The sequence below is a fragment of the Dasypus novemcinctus genome, chromosome 6, assembly GCF_030445035.2.
Source record: "Dasypus novemcinctus isolate mDasNov1 chromosome 6, mDasNov1.1.hap2, whole genome shotgun sequence".
Classification (NCBI taxonomy): Eukaryota; Metazoa; Chordata; class Mammalia; order Cingulata; family Dasypodidae; genus Dasypus; species Dasypus novemcinctus.
In genome coordinates this window covers 68,871,571-68,890,514 of record NC_080678.1, presented here as the reverse complement: position 1 = coordinate 68,890,514, position 18,944 = coordinate 68,871,571, and the positions used below count along the sequence as shown (strand labels likewise).

General features: G+C 40.0%; 1 protein-coding gene across 3 annotated transcripts in view; it reads left to right on the top strand.

Annotated features, from left to right (window-relative positions):
• Positions 1-18,944, top strand: part of ANK3 (ankyrin 3) — a 345,711-nt gene that overhangs the window by 168,565 nt on the left and 158,202 nt on the right. For all 3 annotated transcript variants that reach the window (XM_058298890.2, XM_058298891.2, XM_071215805.1), the window contains 6 exons: positions 2,687-2,785; positions 7,813-8,010; positions 10,468-10,566; positions 12,933-13,031; positions 15,049-15,147; positions 17,961-18,158. In XM_058298890.2, the coding sequence (XP_058154873.1) occupies positions 2,687-2,785; positions 7,813-8,010; positions 10,468-10,566; positions 12,933-13,031; positions 15,049-15,147; positions 17,961-18,158 (792 nt within the window). The remainder of the gene's footprint in view (positions 1-2,686; positions 2,786-7,812; positions 8,011-10,467; positions 10,567-12,932; positions 13,032-15,048; positions 15,148-17,960; positions 18,159-18,944) is intronic.

The following is an 18,944-nucleotide window of genomic DNA, read 5'->3' as shown; positions in this document are numbered from 1 at the left end:
AATGTGTATTTTTTGCTGTATGTTTTTTTACTAATGACTTATTACTTGCTGTTTTGTATTTATTTTAGACTAGAAATGATGTTAGACAAAAAGCAAATTTGAGCAATTTTCTTATTTGAGTCCAAAATGAGTTGTAAAGCAGCGGAGATAATTCTCAACATCAACAAAGCATTTGGACTAGGAACTGCTAACAAACGTACAGTATAGTGATGGTTCAAGAAGTTTTGTAAAGGAGACAAGAACCTTGAAGAAGAGGAACATAGTGGCTGGCCATTGGAAGTTGGCAAGAACCAACTGAGAGCAACCATCAAAGTGGAGAACTCAACGTCGAACATTCTATGGTCATTCGGCATCTGAGTGAATTGGAAAGGCAAAAGAGCTCAATAGTGGGTGCCTCGTGAGCTGACTGAAAAATCACAAGAAACGTCATTTTAATGTATTGTCTTCTCTTATTCTATGCAACAACAACGAACCATTTCTCGATCAGATTGTGACGTGTGACGAAAACTGGATTTTATATGACAAGCAGTGATGACCAGCTCAGTTGCTGGATCGAGAAGAAGCTCCAAAGCACTTCCCAAAGCCAAACATGCACCAAAAAAGGGTCATGGTCACTGTTTGGTAGTCTGCTGCCACTACAGCTTTCTGAATCCCAAGGAAACCATTACATCTGAGAAATATGCTCAGCAAATCGATGAAATGCACTAAAAACTGCGATGTCTGCAGCCAGTATTGGTCAACAGAAAGGGCCCAGTTCTTCTCCACAACAACTCCTGACGGTACATTGAATAACCAATGCTTCAAAAGTTGAATGGATTGAGCTATGAAGTTTTACCTCATCCGCCACATTCACCTAACCTCTTGCCAACCAACTACCACTTCTTCAAGCATCTTGACAACTTTTTGCAGGGAAAACGCTTCCACAACCAACAGGATGCAGAAAATCCATTCCGAGAGTTCGGTGAATCTCGAAGCACGGATTTTTTATGCTACAGGCATGAGCAAACTTATTTCTCGTTGGCAAAAAATGTGTTGATTGTACTGTTTCCTATTTTGATTAATAGAGATGTGTTTGAACCTAGTTATAATGATTTAAAATTCAAGGTCTGAAACTGCAATTCCTGTTGCACCAACCTAATACTACTGAGATTTAGTTAATCGTTTAGAAAAGTGTAGTACTTTATTGCTTATACATTATAATAATTAGACTTAGTTTCAGGATCTCCTCACACAAACTGCTCACATAATTTGAATACACTGACTCAAATTTGGATGTATTTTTAAATGTGATTATCCTTAGGATGGGGATTAAATCAAATTGGAATATATAAGCCTAGTGATGTGTGAACATTTCTGGAAAGGTTTTGGGATCACTTAGATAGTCTTAAGTGAATAAATTTCTACTATCTCAACTTCGAAAGTGTTTTCTTTCTGAGTGGGGCTACAATTAAGGGGTTCTGCTGTTTCTTTTAATGCAAAAGCCCTTTTCCCCTTGTACTAAAGAAAGGCCTAACTTCGTTAATTCTCCCCCACATGGCCCCAGGGTACAAAAACCTGTGGGCGTGGAAATGAGGGGAAGGGGGTGAAGTGGAAGCATTAAAAATTGCCCCTGTTGATAACTGCAGGACTCTAAGAATTTGCTACCAAATCCTTTCATATTTGAGATGGTTTTCAATCCATTACTTTCAACACAAAATGAACGGCTTAATGAAGTTCTCCAATGATGAATTATTGAAAAGAATTTTTGATGAAAACTTATTAAATAATTTTGGCATGTAACTCAGAAGGAGTACAGAGAATTAGTGGTGCTGCTAAAACAGATGTCCATCTACTTTTAAATGTAAGCAAGTTTTCATAGCATTTTTATCTATAAAAACAAAAATGAAGGATTATTTTGATGCTGAACCTTGTCTTATTCTAGCTGTAACTAGTATTCATTAGTAGATACATGAACTAGTTGTAAGAAAACATATATCATAATAAGAGATGAATTTTAATAAAGTATTACTTGTGTAAAATCACAAAATTTGTAATGTATTTTTGCTGTTTTGATCAATTGTGTCTAATAATTATAATTCCTATCAAGAGGATTTATTTTTGATACTTAGAGTCTTATGTTCTTGGGAAATCTTTATTAAAATTAAACATAAAATATGGCAATCAATAAAAAAAACTCAAGCATAAAACACTCAAGCATTACATTAAGATCAAATTTTTAAAAATTAAAATAAAAAAAATAAAACAAAAGATCAATTATGTGGGGAAATAGGATTGAAATAGAAATGCTAGGGGAAAAGGGAACAATGAAAATTCCATTAAAAGTTCCTATTTTAAAAGTTTATCCATGTATTTTTAGAATGGTAAGTATCAAGTTAGTATAGCACTTAGATTCCATTGGATGTAGTCAAAAGAGTGGTGGACTGCTTTATTTTTAAATGCCCGTATTCAAATATGTGGAAATTATACACTTTGCAACTACTTAGGCTTATGAAAAAGTTGGTTCTCAAGAAAAAATGGAAAAGGTATACAGATTTTCAAAATTATTTTACAAGGTATATGAGCAAATGTTTCAAGCCCTTTGGTCTACATGATACTGGATACTATGATGTATACTGAAGAAATACCACTGCACCATGGAACTTACCATGCATGGGATATAATTGAAAGTGTTGATTTTGTTCAACAGGATGGTCTGACGCCCCTGCACTGCGGAGCAAGGAGTGGCCATGAACAGGTCGTGGAGATGCTGCTTGATCGATCTGCCCCCATCCTGTCTAAAACCAAGGTAATTTCCTCTCAGATTTTTGGATGTTGGACTGTATTTTGCTTTAAATCCTCTAACTGACATTTAACCCAGTTTTGTCAGTGTCACATAGAAAATGATACAGTTTCAATTTAGCTGTCAGAGGAGCTATATATATTCACCAAATCTTGGAGAACTTCCAAATAAGTTGGAGTTTATGAAGCCTTTACGTGGAGCATACCGTAACACAAAGTTGTGTGTGTGTTGTTGTTGTTTTTGTCTTGTTTTGTTACAAGAACACTTACTGCCTGATTTTACTCTATAAAATTTTCACAACTAAGAAACAAGTGCTTGTTTGGAAAAGAAAAACTAAGAGTTTGCTCTAGATTTTTCTAAAATCTAATTACTGACTCTCTTTCTCCAGCCTCTCACTTTATTTCTTGACGGTTTGCAGATTATTGAATTGGAGATAGAAATCATTTCATGGACAAAGACTGGAAATTTTGGAAATTTGAAACTTCATTGGGCTTTTGGGAAGTTTGATATATCTGAAAGGAACACAATCACGTGTGCCTTAAAAAAATTCATGTTTTATTACATGACTTTTCAGTTTTCAAAGGTAAAATCATCTAACAAGATTTGAAAAAGAGATTATTGGGAAATGAATTTGGGATCATGTGAGTTACCTACCAGATAGTTTACTTCCGTTCATTTTTTTCTAGAACTCTAATAATTGTGTATTGGACCTTATGGGTTTATTCTCATATCATCTCATCTTTTCTCTTCCATTTTTCATCTCCTTATCAAGTAATTTCAAGGTGATTTCCTCGATTTTTCTCTTCTATACTTTTAATTTTCAAGTACATTTTCTCATCATCTGATAGCTTCTTTTCTTAAAGCATCTTGTTCTTGTTTTATGGGTGCAGAATCTTCTATTATCTTTCTGAGAATATTTTCAATAACTTTTAAAATGAAATTTATCCCTCAATTTCCTTTTTTCCTTTTGTTTGCTTTGGCTCTGCCTTTCACATTGGAGGTGTTCCTCAAATGGCCACACCCAACCATAGATGCCAGGCTCTAAGATGTGAACAGAAATTCCATGAGAATATAGGCAGGGCTTGTGGTCAGGTGTTGAAGGGGGCCTCTAATGCCAGGATTTGTAGCCCTTTTCTCTGAGGCAGTTTAGCTTTTTGAGACAAGAATCCTCCAGCCTCTTACAATGTGCACCTATATAAATGCATCTGGAGTCAGGGCAAGGAAAGGGGCTGTCAGTCCCCTTTGTTCTCTCTGCACACTTTACTCCCAAAGATGGTAACGAATATTTACAAAGTGATGACTGCATACCAGGCTTGAAGCACTTTCCATGTATTAACTCATTTAACCCTTACAATAACTCTATGGGGCACTGTTATTATTATCTCTCTTTATAGATGAGGAAACTTGACCCAAAGATATAAAGTAACTTTCTCAAGATTTCTTAGCTAGTCGCACAACAAGCATTTGAACCCAGGCATTCTAGCTTTAGAAAGCATACTTCTAACTATCACACTGTCCTTCATTTTTCTCTGAGAACCTGTTCTCAATCCAGGTCCTCACCACTGTCCTCTTCTCTGTTCTGGGACTCTGAGTCCAAAATCTTACTGATTCAGCTTTTCCAGAGATCAAACTCCTGGTTCCTGTAAGGTAGAGGGGGCAGTTATCTGGCTTTGCTGGGCTGGTAAGGTACTGGAGATCTGACATCTCCATTTGCTGTCTTTTAACTAATCCTGCTTTCAATCCCAAGACTCATTGTTGTCTTCTAAGGTACTAGTACCCCTGTATATCCTGCCTTATTGAGCATTTGAGAGGTAAAAGAGCTTGCCTATATTTCTTGAACCCTATGATGTGTTGCAGCCAGATGGCATTGGCTTGCAAGGGCCAAATGTGTACATCTCTTCCCAATCCCACATTGAGTAAAATCACACTGTTTGCTTGAAATTCCTCCTACCAGGAGTATTTACATCAGGGAAATTAGCAAACCTTACACATCAAGACTTTTCTTGTTCAAAGAGCTGGTTGTTAAACATTCAGCAGCACACCGCTTTCTAAGCCTTCCACAAACTCTTGGGCTTCAGCCTTATCTCTTCTTCTCTTCTGCTAAGTCATTACCACACTTAAATTTTCTCATATGCCAAAACTGGTCACCATCTCCTATCTGTTTTGGTTTCCCTTTCCCCAGTGTCTGTGTGTGTATGTCCTTGTGGATTTTACCTCTTAAATGCTTTTGGAAAGGATGGAGATGTATACATGTGTTCCATTCATGTGTTTAGCCATGTTTCCTTCTGCACTAAGAATAAACATTTTACCAGCATGTGACAGCCTCTCTGCCTCTCCTGTTCTGCTCCTTGCCCTTGCCTTTCAGCCCACTAGCCCTTTTTCACTTCCTAGAATACCCCAAGCTTGTTCTTTCTTCCTCTTCCCTCAGTTTAGTCCCAGGCTGCTATGGCCTCTTTTTTTTTTTTAAAGATTTATTAATTTATTTATTTCTCTCCCCTCCCCGCCCCCCCCACCCCAGTTGTCTGTTTTCTGTGTCTATTTGCTGTGTCTTCTTTGTCCACTTCTGTTGTTGTCAGCGGCACGGGAATCTGTGTTTCTTTTTGTTGCATCATCTTGTGTCAGTTCTCCGTGTTGACGGTGCCATACCTGGGCAGGCTGCACTTTCTTTCGCCTGGGCGGCTCTCCTTATGGGGCATATTCCTTGTGTGTGGGGCTCCCCTATGCGGGGGACACCCCTGCGTGGCAGGGCACTCCTTGCGTGCATCAGCACTGTGCATGGGCCAGCTCCACACGGGTCAAGGAGGCCCGGGGTTTGAACCACGGACCTCCCATGCGGTAGACGGACACCCTAACCACTGAGCCAAGTCTGCCACCTGCCACGGCCTCTTAACACCATTCATTTCTCAATTCAAATGTCTCCTTCTCAGAGAGGCCTTCCCCTACTATCCTCCTAAGTTGCTTTATTTGACCATATTTTATTTCCTTCAGAACATTTTACATTGAAATGATCTCTTAGTGTTTTTACTTGTTTGCTATCTGCCTGTCTTCTGTAGAATGAAAGCAACAACTTCTTTGCCTTGTTTATTTCAGTACCCAAAGCACCTGTGTTTGGCACATAGTAGACACTCAATAAATATTTGAATGAATATGAACTAAATAAATGCTTTCCTAGCTTTAAGACAATTGCCTTGCTCTTTAGGACTTTCATCTTACTGAGTTCAGAGAGCCCATCACACAGCTTAGTGAAGGGGCCGTGGGTAGCAAGATCCCTCCCCACAGGGAAGATGATCTTTACTCCCCAGGAACCTCTAGGTTTCTCACCCATGGATCATTATTTTGTGTATTATTAGAGATTTTATTTTTATTATTGATGCTGCCTCCCATTTTTACTCTCTCCTGAGTCATTTGTTCTCTCATATTTTGTTTGTTTACTTCATGTTTTCCTCTAAGACTGTATCAAAACATAAAGTAAAGGAAGGTCTTGGCAGGGAATAAACCAGCACATATGCTCGTGGGTGGCAGGATCTCAAATGGGAAACATTCCCACCCTCGGTTGCACCTTATTTTCTACTTTGGTTCAAAATGTTGGGGAATTTTTTAGACAGAAATATCCTGATTGACAAGGTATGAGGTCTTAAATTTGCATGCATACTTATTGAGTTCTTTCTATGTAAGCAGAGCTGTCTGCTGGGCAATATGGGGGAAATTATAACCAGAAGCCTCTTATATTCATTGAACACAAATAGTTGAAATAACATGGCAGTGAGTGAATTATGTCATGAAATTGCTGAAAGAGAGGCCTACTTTGTTAATCTTGAACTCCACTTTTATGCCATTTCTAGATAAATTAGAAAGAAATATCTTGGCCCAGAGATTCAGAAATACTAATCTCATCAGTTTATATTTACTGGATCATTATTTTCAAAGTTCATTGATGATAACTTTTTTCAAAAGTGAAGTTGCTTTTTCTCAAAACTTGTCAAAATTTGTTATAATAATTAATAGAAACTCTCTTGGATTCTCTAAGAATTTCCCCCTTTGCCTCCATATTTATAGCAAGCTAACTTGAAAAGACTGATATCTTTTTTAAAAAAAAAACTTTACTTTTACAGAAGTTTTAGTTTACATTTACAGAAAAATTACACTGAAAGAATAGGGAATTCCCATTTAACACCCCCCCACACCACCACCACACACATCACATTGTTTCCCCTATTATTAACATCTTAGACTAGTGTGGCACATTTGTTACTGTTGATGAACCAATACTGAAGCATTACTACTAACCAAAGTGCATAGTGTACATTATGGTTTACATTTTGTGCTTGACCTTGTTTTGCCACCATAATTAGGATATGTATTAAGTGCTCAATGTCATTCTAGTCTTTCTTAACGTTTTATTTATCTTTGACAATGTACATTTCTTCTCTCCATTCTTAAATTAAATAAATTTTTTACTCCTTCCTACTGCACAAAATTAACTATACCATTGAATCCAGTGATTTAAAGGAATAGCGGCAGTGAATTGGTCAACACCTTGCCTTTCCTTTCATAGACACATGGGGGCACCAGATTGATGGAAAAGGGAAACGTTTTCTGCATTGCTGTGATATGTAATGTGCTGTATTCAGAACTATTTTTTACTTGAATCAATATTAGTGTTCAATATCAAGTATTAGTAACCTTTAAGGTCAAATAAATACTCGCCCAATGACTACAAGTCTCTTCCTGCCTTTACTTTTATCCTTTTAAGTCTTAAATATTAAGAATTCCAATCCATTTAGAATGCAGTAAATAATGACCCTTAGTGCAGGAAGAGAAATTATCCTTGACAGTTTGCTATTCATTAATATAAGAAGTGAGAGGTGCAGTTTTAAAAGTAGCTCTACTTCAAAACCATTGTCAAAAGTAGAAGGTGTTTTTGTTTGAAAAATTAGGGCTTTCCTCTATCTGTTCACATTTGCACTTTGCGTGTGACAGCTGTGTGTTTTAAAAGGCAAAATGATAAACACTGATATCCGTGTGTGTTCCAGAATGGATTGTCTCCACTGCACATGGCCACGCAAGGGGATCATCTCAACTGCGTCCAGCTTCTCCTCCAGCACAATGTGCCTGTGGACGATGTCACCAATGACTACCTGACCGCCCTGCACGTGGCTGCCCACTGTGGCCATTACAAAGTCGCCAAGGTTCTCCTGGACAAGAAAGCCAACCCCAATGCCAAAGCCCTGGTGAGTGGCTCAGCCAACAAGTCCACCTAGGTTGTCTCGCTGACAACCTGCTGCCTTTCTGCATGTGCTGGGATTGCTTTCGAGTAGGTAAAAATAGAAGATGCTAGGTGAATAATGCGTATTTCCTGTTAATTTTTTCAAATATACTTCTCATAAATCTATAAAACCTTCTCTTCCTGACATGAACAAGACTGATTATACTACTAAAAAAAAAATCAAAAACTCTATTTTAAACAGAAGTCTAAGAATTTGTGAACTTTTATATTATGTTAACCATGTAAATTAAAGAAATAGTGCCTGTCACCTTCTTTTTCCTATTGATAGAGATCAAAATTTTGGTCTAGTTCCTAGTCTTAACTCCTCAAACAATCTGCTGTTTTAACCTAAAATAAGGCCCTCAGAAAACTTTGGTTTTCTCAGCAGTGAACTCATGCCAATACCCGTTTTACCACAGATTATTTTTAAAAACTACTTAAAGTACAATAAAACTTCTATGAATAATATTTTCTCCATATAAGACTATTCAAATAAAACTTCATTATCTTTTATTAGGACTTGAGCGAGCAAAGAAATATTGATGCATCTAGTTAGTCATATATACCCATCAGTTTGCTATAGTTTTCTTCACCATCAAATGAATTTGACTTTTCCTGCCATCAACTACATCAACTATTGATGGCTACTCAACCTCCTCCATGACTCAATCCCAACTACCCTTTCACATCCTGTTGTAGAAAATTGTTCCCTTCATTTAAAAATAAGTGAGTGAATTCAGGGTTTGGACTTCAGTAGACTGTGATTCCACTGTAATTAGTAGCAGTGTTCACAGCTGTAAACTGTACCTCTGTAATTAATAGTAGAGTTTTACTCAATAAAAATGAATCAAAGAAATAGGAATTATAATGGAAGAAAGAAATTGAGTGAAGAGAAAGAAGAGGCAGCAGCCTCTTTGCTGTGAGAAGCCTGCCACCTGTCTGGCCTCGATCAGACCTTAGCAATTTGGTCACCCCTGCTTTGTGGACATTCCATACCTGAAGCAGGGTCTGTGTATATATTTTGTATGACAGAATAAATTAGAAAACACACACTCAAAAGCATGAGAAATGCAGAAAGGAATTTCTGATTTTCTTTGTAAGTGACTATAAAAGAGAACGCATGGAAAGAGGGTAGAGGAAAGAGAAATCCATCCCACAATGAAAATAGAAAAGAATCTGTCCTAGTGGAAAGGAGGGTTTTATGAAGCAGGAAGGAAAACTGGCAGAGAGTTGTTTATGATTTGACTTTGTCTCTGGAAAAATGAATGGCCCCAACTTAGGAAGTTGTTTAAATTTAGCCCAGAATAAACATTCATCACCCAGGTTTAGGAAAAGAGAAGCCACTAAATTTTAGGGAAAGCGCATGAGTTTACAGGCCACTCTGCAGTGAAGGCCCTGTTAGGTTGGGGCAGTGCTGCTGGTGCTTCCCAGGCCCTGAAACTCAGGGTGGGTGGGAAAGGAGGAGGAAAGAGGAACTCTCCATAACAGACAACTCCACTGTCACTGTGGCTCGGAAAGCTTTTATCAGAGGAGCATTTCAAGAGTTGTTGATCTGTCCAGAATATCAAAAGTATCTGACTTCTGAGAAGGGAGGAAAAGAAATTAGCAGCCGTGACTCATTTTTCCATCCAAGGAAAAAAAGTAACACAGGGTGTGGCTCGCTCTCTTTTTCCTCTGATGCTGAAGATTTTATGACATTTGGAGGTTGTCGCTAGTCATGCTGGGATGGACTCTGGCCAGGTAAATGGTCTCGGGAGCCTCTGTGGAAGCACCTGACGCAACTGACGCGAGCTTTTATAGTGGACCCTGGTGTTTGGTCGTTTCAGATGGGTAGCTGAATACGTAGCACAGTCTCAATTTGTGGGTAGCACAATCTGATTGGTAGTTTGTTAAAAAGCAAGTTCTTTTATTATTAAATATTAAACTAAATGATCCAAATAATCCTGGACTGATTAACTTTCACTTCTTTGAAGTAGGAACCTCCTAGCTGGGAAAATTTGTGAAAGAAGAAATTAAAACATTCTAGACCTGGCCTTGCCCTAAAACACAGCAGAGATGTTGGATATCTGTTTAATCCTATGTTTGAAATGAGGAAGAGGAGGAATGTATTATTTGGAAGACTGAATTCCAAATTAAAATAATCTAAAGAAATGCATATTCATTTGCCTTCGCTGCCAGGAGATGGTGATGAAAACTCACTCCCTGTCCACAATTACCACTGCACCTGGAGGTTGCCTGGAGCACCTAGACTGCCTCTGCTTCTAGCAGAAAATCTGTGTTCTGTTTAATGCCTTGCTGTTGCTGCTCATTTCCAAATCTTTATAGCACAAAACGTTAGCAAAAAACAGTTTCCTACTCACGGTGGAACTGGATTTCAGTGGAGTGCATTCTGTATTCAGGTATGCGTATCTGTCCCTTGCAGAATGGCTTTACCCCCCTTCATATTGCCTGCAAGAAGAATCGAATCAAAGTAATGGAGCTCCTCCTGAAACACGGTGCGTCCATCCAAGCCGTGACCGAGGTGAGGAGAAGGATTTCTGTGGTTCCCAAAGTGCTGAGAGTACAGCCTCGGCCGCCAGGTCCCCGTCTGCATGCCGTGGCCACAGGCTACTTTCCGTGGGGCTGCTAGTCCTTAGGGGGAGCAGACAAGCGTGTGGGTGGGTGACTGCAAACCCATCACCAAGACTAGAAACAAACCAAAATTCAAGGTGTGTGCAGAGATGAACAGTGCCATCCTGAAAACATAATTTCCATGAAATCTTTAATGCTCTCACGGGGGTGATTTTGTCATCCAGCCCCTCCCCCCGGGGGGGGCCTTTGGCAATGTCTGTAGGAATGTAGGTTGTCACAATTGGATGGTGCTACTGGCATCAAGTGAGTAGAGGCCAGGCATGCTACTAGCACCTTGCAGTGTACTGGACAACTCCCACGGCAAAGAATTAACTGCCTCCAAATGTCCAACGTGCCGAAGTTGGGGAACCACGCGTAACACAACCTCATGAGTTTGTGAAGTGAAAATGGCTCTACATAAAAACTCAGAATTCATGAAACACAGAGGTTGCTGAAGTTATAGCCTATTCATAGGTTTCTTTTTCACAAGAACAAACCCAGAACTCAGGAATTGGTTCATCAATATCGGTGCCATGCTCCCCACCCACGCCCCCTTTGCCGATGACTTCTTATATGTCCAGCAGGACCAGCTCTGGGGCCGCCTTCTCCAGAAACCGCCCACCTCCCTGGCCTGGACTAGGTGTTTCCGCCAGGGACCACCATCATATCCTGTGTGCATTCCTATCAAAGCACTTATGTCTTACTTAGGACCCAATCACTGCCCCCTAGACACTGCAGACCCTTGAAGGCAGGTCTTCATATATCCACACCACTTGGCCCATAATAGATCATTCAGGGAAATGCATAAATAAAGACTATAGGATTTGAAGCAAACGTAAAATTCTGACCTAGAGATTGTTGGTATGCCTCAGATTCTTATCTGCAAATGGAACATTTGCCTTGATTTGTAATACTTACGATTTTTAAAATAGCAAATGATTGAAATAAATATTAATGAAAATAAGAATACTGATTGGCTCTTTTATCCAACTTATGACCTTATGTTAGGCACCCTGTGGTTTCGGTTATAAAACAGTAGGCTTATTCTCAGAGCAAGGGAACCCATTTTAAAGACCAGAATCAGCTTTGAAATAAAAGTAGCTTTTTTGACTGATGTTTGAATAAGTGTGCAGAGCTGTCGGGCAGTGAGCAGAAGGTTCCAATGTCAACCTGTGCGCCCATTGGGCAGTTCAGACCGAAATGAGCACTTTGCCTTGCACACGTTCTAATGACTCCCCCTGCTGGTAGGAAAAAAAGAACAGGCCAAATTAGAACAAAATTCCTGTTTTCCTCATTTTCCTCAATTCTTCTCTGAATGAAGTCTGGACAGCCAGAATTCTTCATCATCTGTCTTTTTACCTCACTTTTATTGTTTCAAGTACCTTTGGAATATTTTTTGACTTCTCAAATTTCTATAGAGATTAGCTTACTCCTTCTCTCTTTTTTAAAAAAACAGGTTAGCTTATTCTAGCCCTATTAAAAAAATTTTTGCCAAGTAAATTATAATCTTTAACAAGATTATTGACTTGAAAGTTTGATCCTCTTTTAAAAAATTTATCCACTCTACTTAAATTTCACAATCATGGGCACATGAGATATAAAATACCCTGGAATCAATGAATTCTGCTTTCTGCTAAATTGTGGTGTGTTTGTGTGTATGAGATTTGAAGCAAACATAAAAAGTAAGGACTAGTCTAGTGACCATTTTAATATTTGCCTCAATTATATTGCCTAATTTATAATACTTGAAATGTATGCTGATTTGCTCATTTAGTAGATAGATGGCTATGTACTCTGCTGTTCTACTTGTAGTTCAATGGGTTTATTCTGGATAGAGAATCCTTTTCAAAGTCCAGACTAGGATGACAAATAAAAGGCGACTTTTTCCTAATGTGTATGCAATCACCATCCCCCACTCCCCCCACACACACACACACTCACACAGCATACTCATAAGAATAGAGAAGAGTTTGGAACAAAGGAAACAAACTTTCAAGTTATTCCTCCCTAAATTTCATTCACAGATCTATATCAAATAATCTTTTAATGGATATGACATAGGACTTTCATAATCATAGAAAATTGAGAGATCTGCTTTATAGACTCTGTGGCATAGGGTGAATGTCCTCATGTCTTCTGATCTGATCCCTCAACTGGTTATAGGTAGGTGGTAGGTAGGTAGGTAGGTAGGTAGGTAGGTAGGTGGTAGGTAGACAGAGGCAGGCAAATCCTTTTTATGATGAGCCAACAACCAACATTTCACTGTCTTCCCCCCAGTCGGGCCTTACCCCAATCCACGTTGCTGCCTTCATGGGGCATGTAAATATCGTATCTCAACTGATGCATCATGGAGCCTCACCAAACACCACCAATGTGGTAAGTATCTTTTTAACGAAGTAGGTCCAATTTTGACTAATTAAGAAACTGGCAAAGGGTGCTTTCATCTACTTATTTTTAATTGAAATTAAATTAATTACTATTTTATTTGGCTGCTTAAAAGGACAGATTGAGAATACCTGTGGTTTCCTTTACTTCTAAGGCAAGATCCATTCAGTCACCAGTTGCTGCCCAAATTGTTAGGACTTATTGACTATGTCCATTAACCTTCCAGGTTCATTATTCCTGGGTATTACATCTTTAAAAAGAAAGTGGTTGGGGTGGGGAGAGTATTCTATAATAAAAGCATTAAAAGGTACTCCATGTCAAAGACATAGTTCAGATGCTGAGAGAAGTGATTTCAAGTAACTTCAAAGCAATTAGTGTGCTTGACCATGTCAAAGCAAAACCATGGCACTCTGAGGTTATAGATTATCGGGCGACATGTTCCCTTGCTAAACATCGCCCTGTCAGAACCACGGCTGAAGCATATATTGCTTCACTTCAGAGCATATATTGGAGCAGACACTTATCACCCTCATTCTGCCTGCGGCATTGGACATTGTTTCCCAGCATTTAAAATTTGTCATCACAATAACATTCATACACCAGACCAGAAGCATAGGAACACTAGTCGGACTCATAAACACTAAGGAAGGAAAAATAAACCAAGTGACCTTCTTGCACAGAAGGGCAGATTGTTAAGGTCCTGCACACTGTCCCTGAGGGGGGCCTCCAAAGGCTTCATGTCTTCTCACAACCAGAATCAGATTATCCATGAGGTTGGAAAAGACCAGCTTCTCTGCCGAAATACAGTCTTTGCTGGTACTTGGGCCAGAGGGAGAATGTTTTCCTTCACAGTATGCTGGCCAGCATTCCCAGCCTCTTTCCAGTAAACACAATAACCAGTTTCTCATAAACATGTCTCTTCTTACGTCCTCCCACAAGGGTGGACGGCTTACAAAATTAAGGTCAGCTCATTAAAGGAATTTAAAGGTGGTGATTGCTGGTGTGAGAGAAAACATTAGATTTTTATTACTTCTTTTTACTTTTGCAATCTAGCCTTGTTTTTTGGGGGTGTTTTCATTGTTTTTATAAAAATATTTGAATTAAAGTCTATTTGGGGAAGCAGCTATGGCTCAAGCAATTGAGCTCCCATTTATCATATGGAGGACCTGGATTCAACCCCTGGGGCCTCCTGGTAAAAAAAAAAAAGTAAAGCATCTGGGACCTGCTCAGAGAGACACTTGCCCTCACACAGCGTGGCGTGGATAGGCACAGGCCCCTGTGTGGTGAAGTGATGCTACAACAAAATGATGACACAGGTAGAAAAAATAGATATTTATAAAATAAAGTCTATTTGTTGGGGAGCCAGTGTAGCTGCTCAGTGGTTGATCACCTGCTTCACGTGTCAAGGTCCAGGGTTCAATCCCTGGTGCCTCCTAAAAAAAAATTTTTTTTAAAGGCTGTTTGGTGAAAAAGAGGTAGGGCAGGTGAATCCAGTGGCAAAGAGAACGACCCCTTGTAATAATGCTCAAACGCTAGGATACTGACCTGTTTAGATAAAGCAGAAATGTGAAACAGCAGCAGACAAGCTGTGTCTGGCCCTTAGATGTGTTTATGTTGCCCATGCAGCATTTTGTTTTGTTTTTAATTTTGCAACTTAAAAAAAAAGGGAAATGTACTTAAATATCCAGACTACCCATTCTTTTGAAAAATAGGCTGGTACCTCATCCTAGGAGTCACATTCCTGCGTCGTTACAACAGCAGGCTCGGGCGCCAGCTAGCTGCGGGCCCCTCTGGGCTGGGAGTGAGACTTTCTTCTTGACCACTTGCTACCTGTCCTGCTTCACTCACTTCCCTCCTGCTTGGCCACCCTGTGAGCATTCACCTTTTTACCCCCTAACGAGGCCACCTTTTAAAAAAAAATCCTACGTAATAGGCCTTATGCAAATGCATACACTGTGCCACTGTTCTTGAGAACTGCCGTTAACTTACTTTGGCTCCTGTTCCCCAGAGAGGAGAAACAGCACTGCATATGGCGGCTCGATCTGGTCAAGCTGAAGTTGTGCGGTATCTGGTACAAGATGGAGCTCAGGTAGAAGCTAAAGCTAAGGTACGTGCAATGCATGGAAACTTTTGCTATTTAGGGGGGAAAAAAACGTGACTTTAATGAAGCCTTAAAAAAAAATACATGCTCACTTCCAAGCATTTTTTTTAAAGTAGTGAACAAACTCCAGGACTAAAGTCTCTATGCAAGTAAAATTTTGCAAAAGCCCTTCCCTCTACATTTGTTCATTTAATCATTCAACAAAATTAAATGGAACAAGAACTCTGTGCCAAAAACTGTCCTCAGCACATTGCTAATCCCTAACAGATTAGGAAGCAGAACCTAGGCTTGCTCCAGAGGTCTTCCCACCCCAGGGAAGCCTATGCATGAAGCTTCTAGAACAAGCACAACTTGAAAATATGATCGAACTCTTTTTGTTCACTTACTCATTTGCTATCCTGGCCAAAAAATAAGAGAAAATGTTTTTATTTTTTCCACACAAACTGTGAAACCATAAACCCTGAGACTCAGATTAGACCTGCTTCAGGAACCTGCCTTTACATATAACGAAAATTTCAGAGTGGAGTTTGAATGCATCATATTCTGGCTGGCACTTATCCTCCAATAGATGCCTGCTTATCTGCCACTATTGGGATGAGCTGTTAGTCTACTTTTCGATATGACAGTTCAAGTCAGGAATCTTAAATAAGTATATAAATACCTTAGTCATTTTATTTTAAACTAAAATATATAAACATACATTTATTTGCCATCTATTTGCATCACCTGCAATTCCTAGTTTCAGGCTAAGTGGAAAGAAAACTTAGACATTTGAAATTATTTTGAATATAGAACCTTTCTGGACTTTTGTAATTTTTCTCCAGTGTATTCAACTGTGTCACCCATTTCTAATTCAACCACAATAGTGGTTTAGTCACTTCTTTCAGGGCTTTCTGAACCACTTAGTATACTTAGGAAAAAATAGACTGTCAATATACTCTTTAATTGTATAATTAAAGTAGCCTAGTTCAAACATGGGACAAGCTAGTAGAGTAACTAGTACAAACAGAGTAGCATGGGGACAAACACAGCTTAGTCTTTATGAGCATGAAACCCACAAGCGGGGGCAAAGGTTGTGAGCAATCTAGAAAGCTGGCCATGAGCCTTGAATGTTCAGTGTGCCATTTCACCACTGGTTAGTTTTACAGAGGCTCTGGAAAGAGAAGCTAGCAAGCATTTTCTGGAAAAGGCTTGATAGTAAACAGTTTAGGCTCTGGAATGTACAGACTGTCACATCTACTCAACTGTGCCTTTGCAACACGAAAGCAGGGATAGACAATACAGAAACAAGCAGACATGACTCTGTTCTTACAAAGCTTTGTTTACAAAAACCGGCGGTGGCTGGATTTAGCCCCTTGGTTGTAGTTTGCTGACCTCTGCTCTAGAGGATGTTGATGAATCCAGGAAGTTAGTTAAGTGGAATGGCTCAGAGAGGCTGCACTCTGCTATGGATTATGAGCAGCCTTACACTTGTGGGTGTCATTAGGTACATACCAAGTACACGTATAAGGAATGGTTTTCATCCACAAGCTGGAATTGAGAATAGGGCTTATTAATGATCATTTCACTAAGGAGGCAGTATGTATAATGGTTATGACCCTGACCTCCCCAGCAAGGCTACCTGGGTTTGAGTCTTGATCTACCGTCTTCTAACTGGGTAGCACTGGGCAAGTTAACTGACCTCTCTATGCCTCATTTCCTCTAGTTTTCTCATCTCGAAAAAGAGGATAATGAGAGCAGCAATTCCTGGGATTGCTGTGAGGATTGATGAATTAGAGTAGGTGGAGTACTTAGAACAGAGCCTGGGACATAGGTAGTGCTCAGTAAATATTTGTTGCTGGTTGTGGTGGTAGTAGTAGAGTTAGATGAGACATTTCTTTGGCACCTATCTGTTCATCCTTTCAATATTTCTTTTCTCCTTTGAGGCCCCTCTCCTAACTCTCTCCTCTTATGCTTCCTAATAGCTTCATTGATCCTCTTGCTCTGATCTTGACCACCTTCCTACCTACTCTTCCAAAACAGTGTCCTGTGCCTTAACTTCTCTACCTTCCCTACATAAAATATTTATGTGAGCTTTACCCCACAGTAGGAGATTTCTCTCTGGAGGACCATCACCAGCCCATAGGACACCTCTGGGCAAATTAGGAAAAGATGCCCACCCTCCTCAGGTGGATAGCGCCTACGGGTCCCTGGTTTGGCGAGTGCCTGCTGCCGTTGGTAAATTTAACTAAGGTTCCCCTCCACCCTCTAGGCAGATGCAGCTCGTGCCAGGATGCACAATACGGCAAGCAGGGGCAGGGTGGCTTTCAGCCCCCAGTAGCCCTCTTGGCTGGGAGCCCTTGTGTAGAGTACACCTGCATGACCCTGCAGTGTGTCGTTCCCCACCCCACTGGCTTTTGACACTGAGGGAAGGCAGAGCTGATACAATAATTCATACTATATGAGTGCCTGTAGAGGCTGAAGCTATAATCTTCCTCTCAGGTATTTGCATATTACCAGGATACATTTCTTAACTCCCCAAATATGGAATCTTTAGAAGTTAAAATATGATAAATTTTGGCAGGTGGTAGAGGAGATCATTTATTGATACAACAGCCTTTCACACTAGTAGGTCATACCAAGGGTATTTAAGGAGTTTAGATTCGCTATCACCGCTTTTCTGAAACTTGAAGAGACAGGTAAATGAGATTCATTTTACTATTTAATCAAAACAATGCCTGCAGTCTCTAATACCAAGCAGCTAGCATTCTCTGAATTTTTCACGATGGCATCATTGTTTTCTCAGCTCATCAGCCTTGCATTTCTACCTTGCCATTTAGGATGACCAAACCCCACTCCACATTTCAGCACGACTGGGGAAGGCAGACATAGTACAACAGTTGTTGCAGCAAGGAGCCTCTCCAAATGCAGCCACGACTTCTGGGTACACGCCACTTCATCTTTCAGCCCGAGAGGGGCATGAAGACGTAGCCGCATTCCTTTTGGATCATGGTGCATCATTATCTATAACAACAAAGGTTTGAAAGTGACTCTTGGGTCCTGCACATCTTCCTTACTGTTCCCAGCACAGTAACCCAATCAGAACCTGTGTGCAGCCGCTACCCTTGGGGTCCGGGGGAGTCATTAACAAGGAAGCCCAGCCCTGGGATGGGAGAGGGAATTTGGTTGTATTTTGTGTTTCTTTTTCCCTTTCGAATGGAATTTTTCCCTACATTATCTTCTGATTAAACCTTATTGATATCTGGAGTCAGAAATGTATTGTAAGTTATTTTGATAGGCTTCAGTGGCAGTTTAAAAACATAGCTACAGATTCCTCTTGTTTGGCTCAAGTAAACAAATGACATTATCAATGGTTTCCTGCCAGATGCTTTTATAATACTTTCAAATCAAGAGGTGAATTTTTATTTGCATGGTTGTTGTTTGTTGTTGTTATTGTGGTCTATTTATGGTTTGATTTTTTAATCTTGACCCTGACGCCTTGGAGTAAAACCCTTTGGGCTACATGTGCAGAATGTAAAATTTGGTGTTCACTTTTCTTGAGACACCGTGTTAACTTGGCAAAAGTGATAACAAGATCAGTTGGCGGGAAGTGGATTTGGCCCAATGGATAGGGTGTCCGCCTACCACATGGGAGGTCCAAGGTTCAAACCCAGGGCCTCCTGACCTGTGTGATGAGCTGGCCAGTGCGCAGTGCTGATGTGCACAAGGAGTGCCATGCCACACAGGAGTGTCCCTCCCACACAAGGAGTGCACCCTGTAAGGAGAGCCACCCAGCGCGAAAAAAGTGCAGCCTGCCCAGGAAT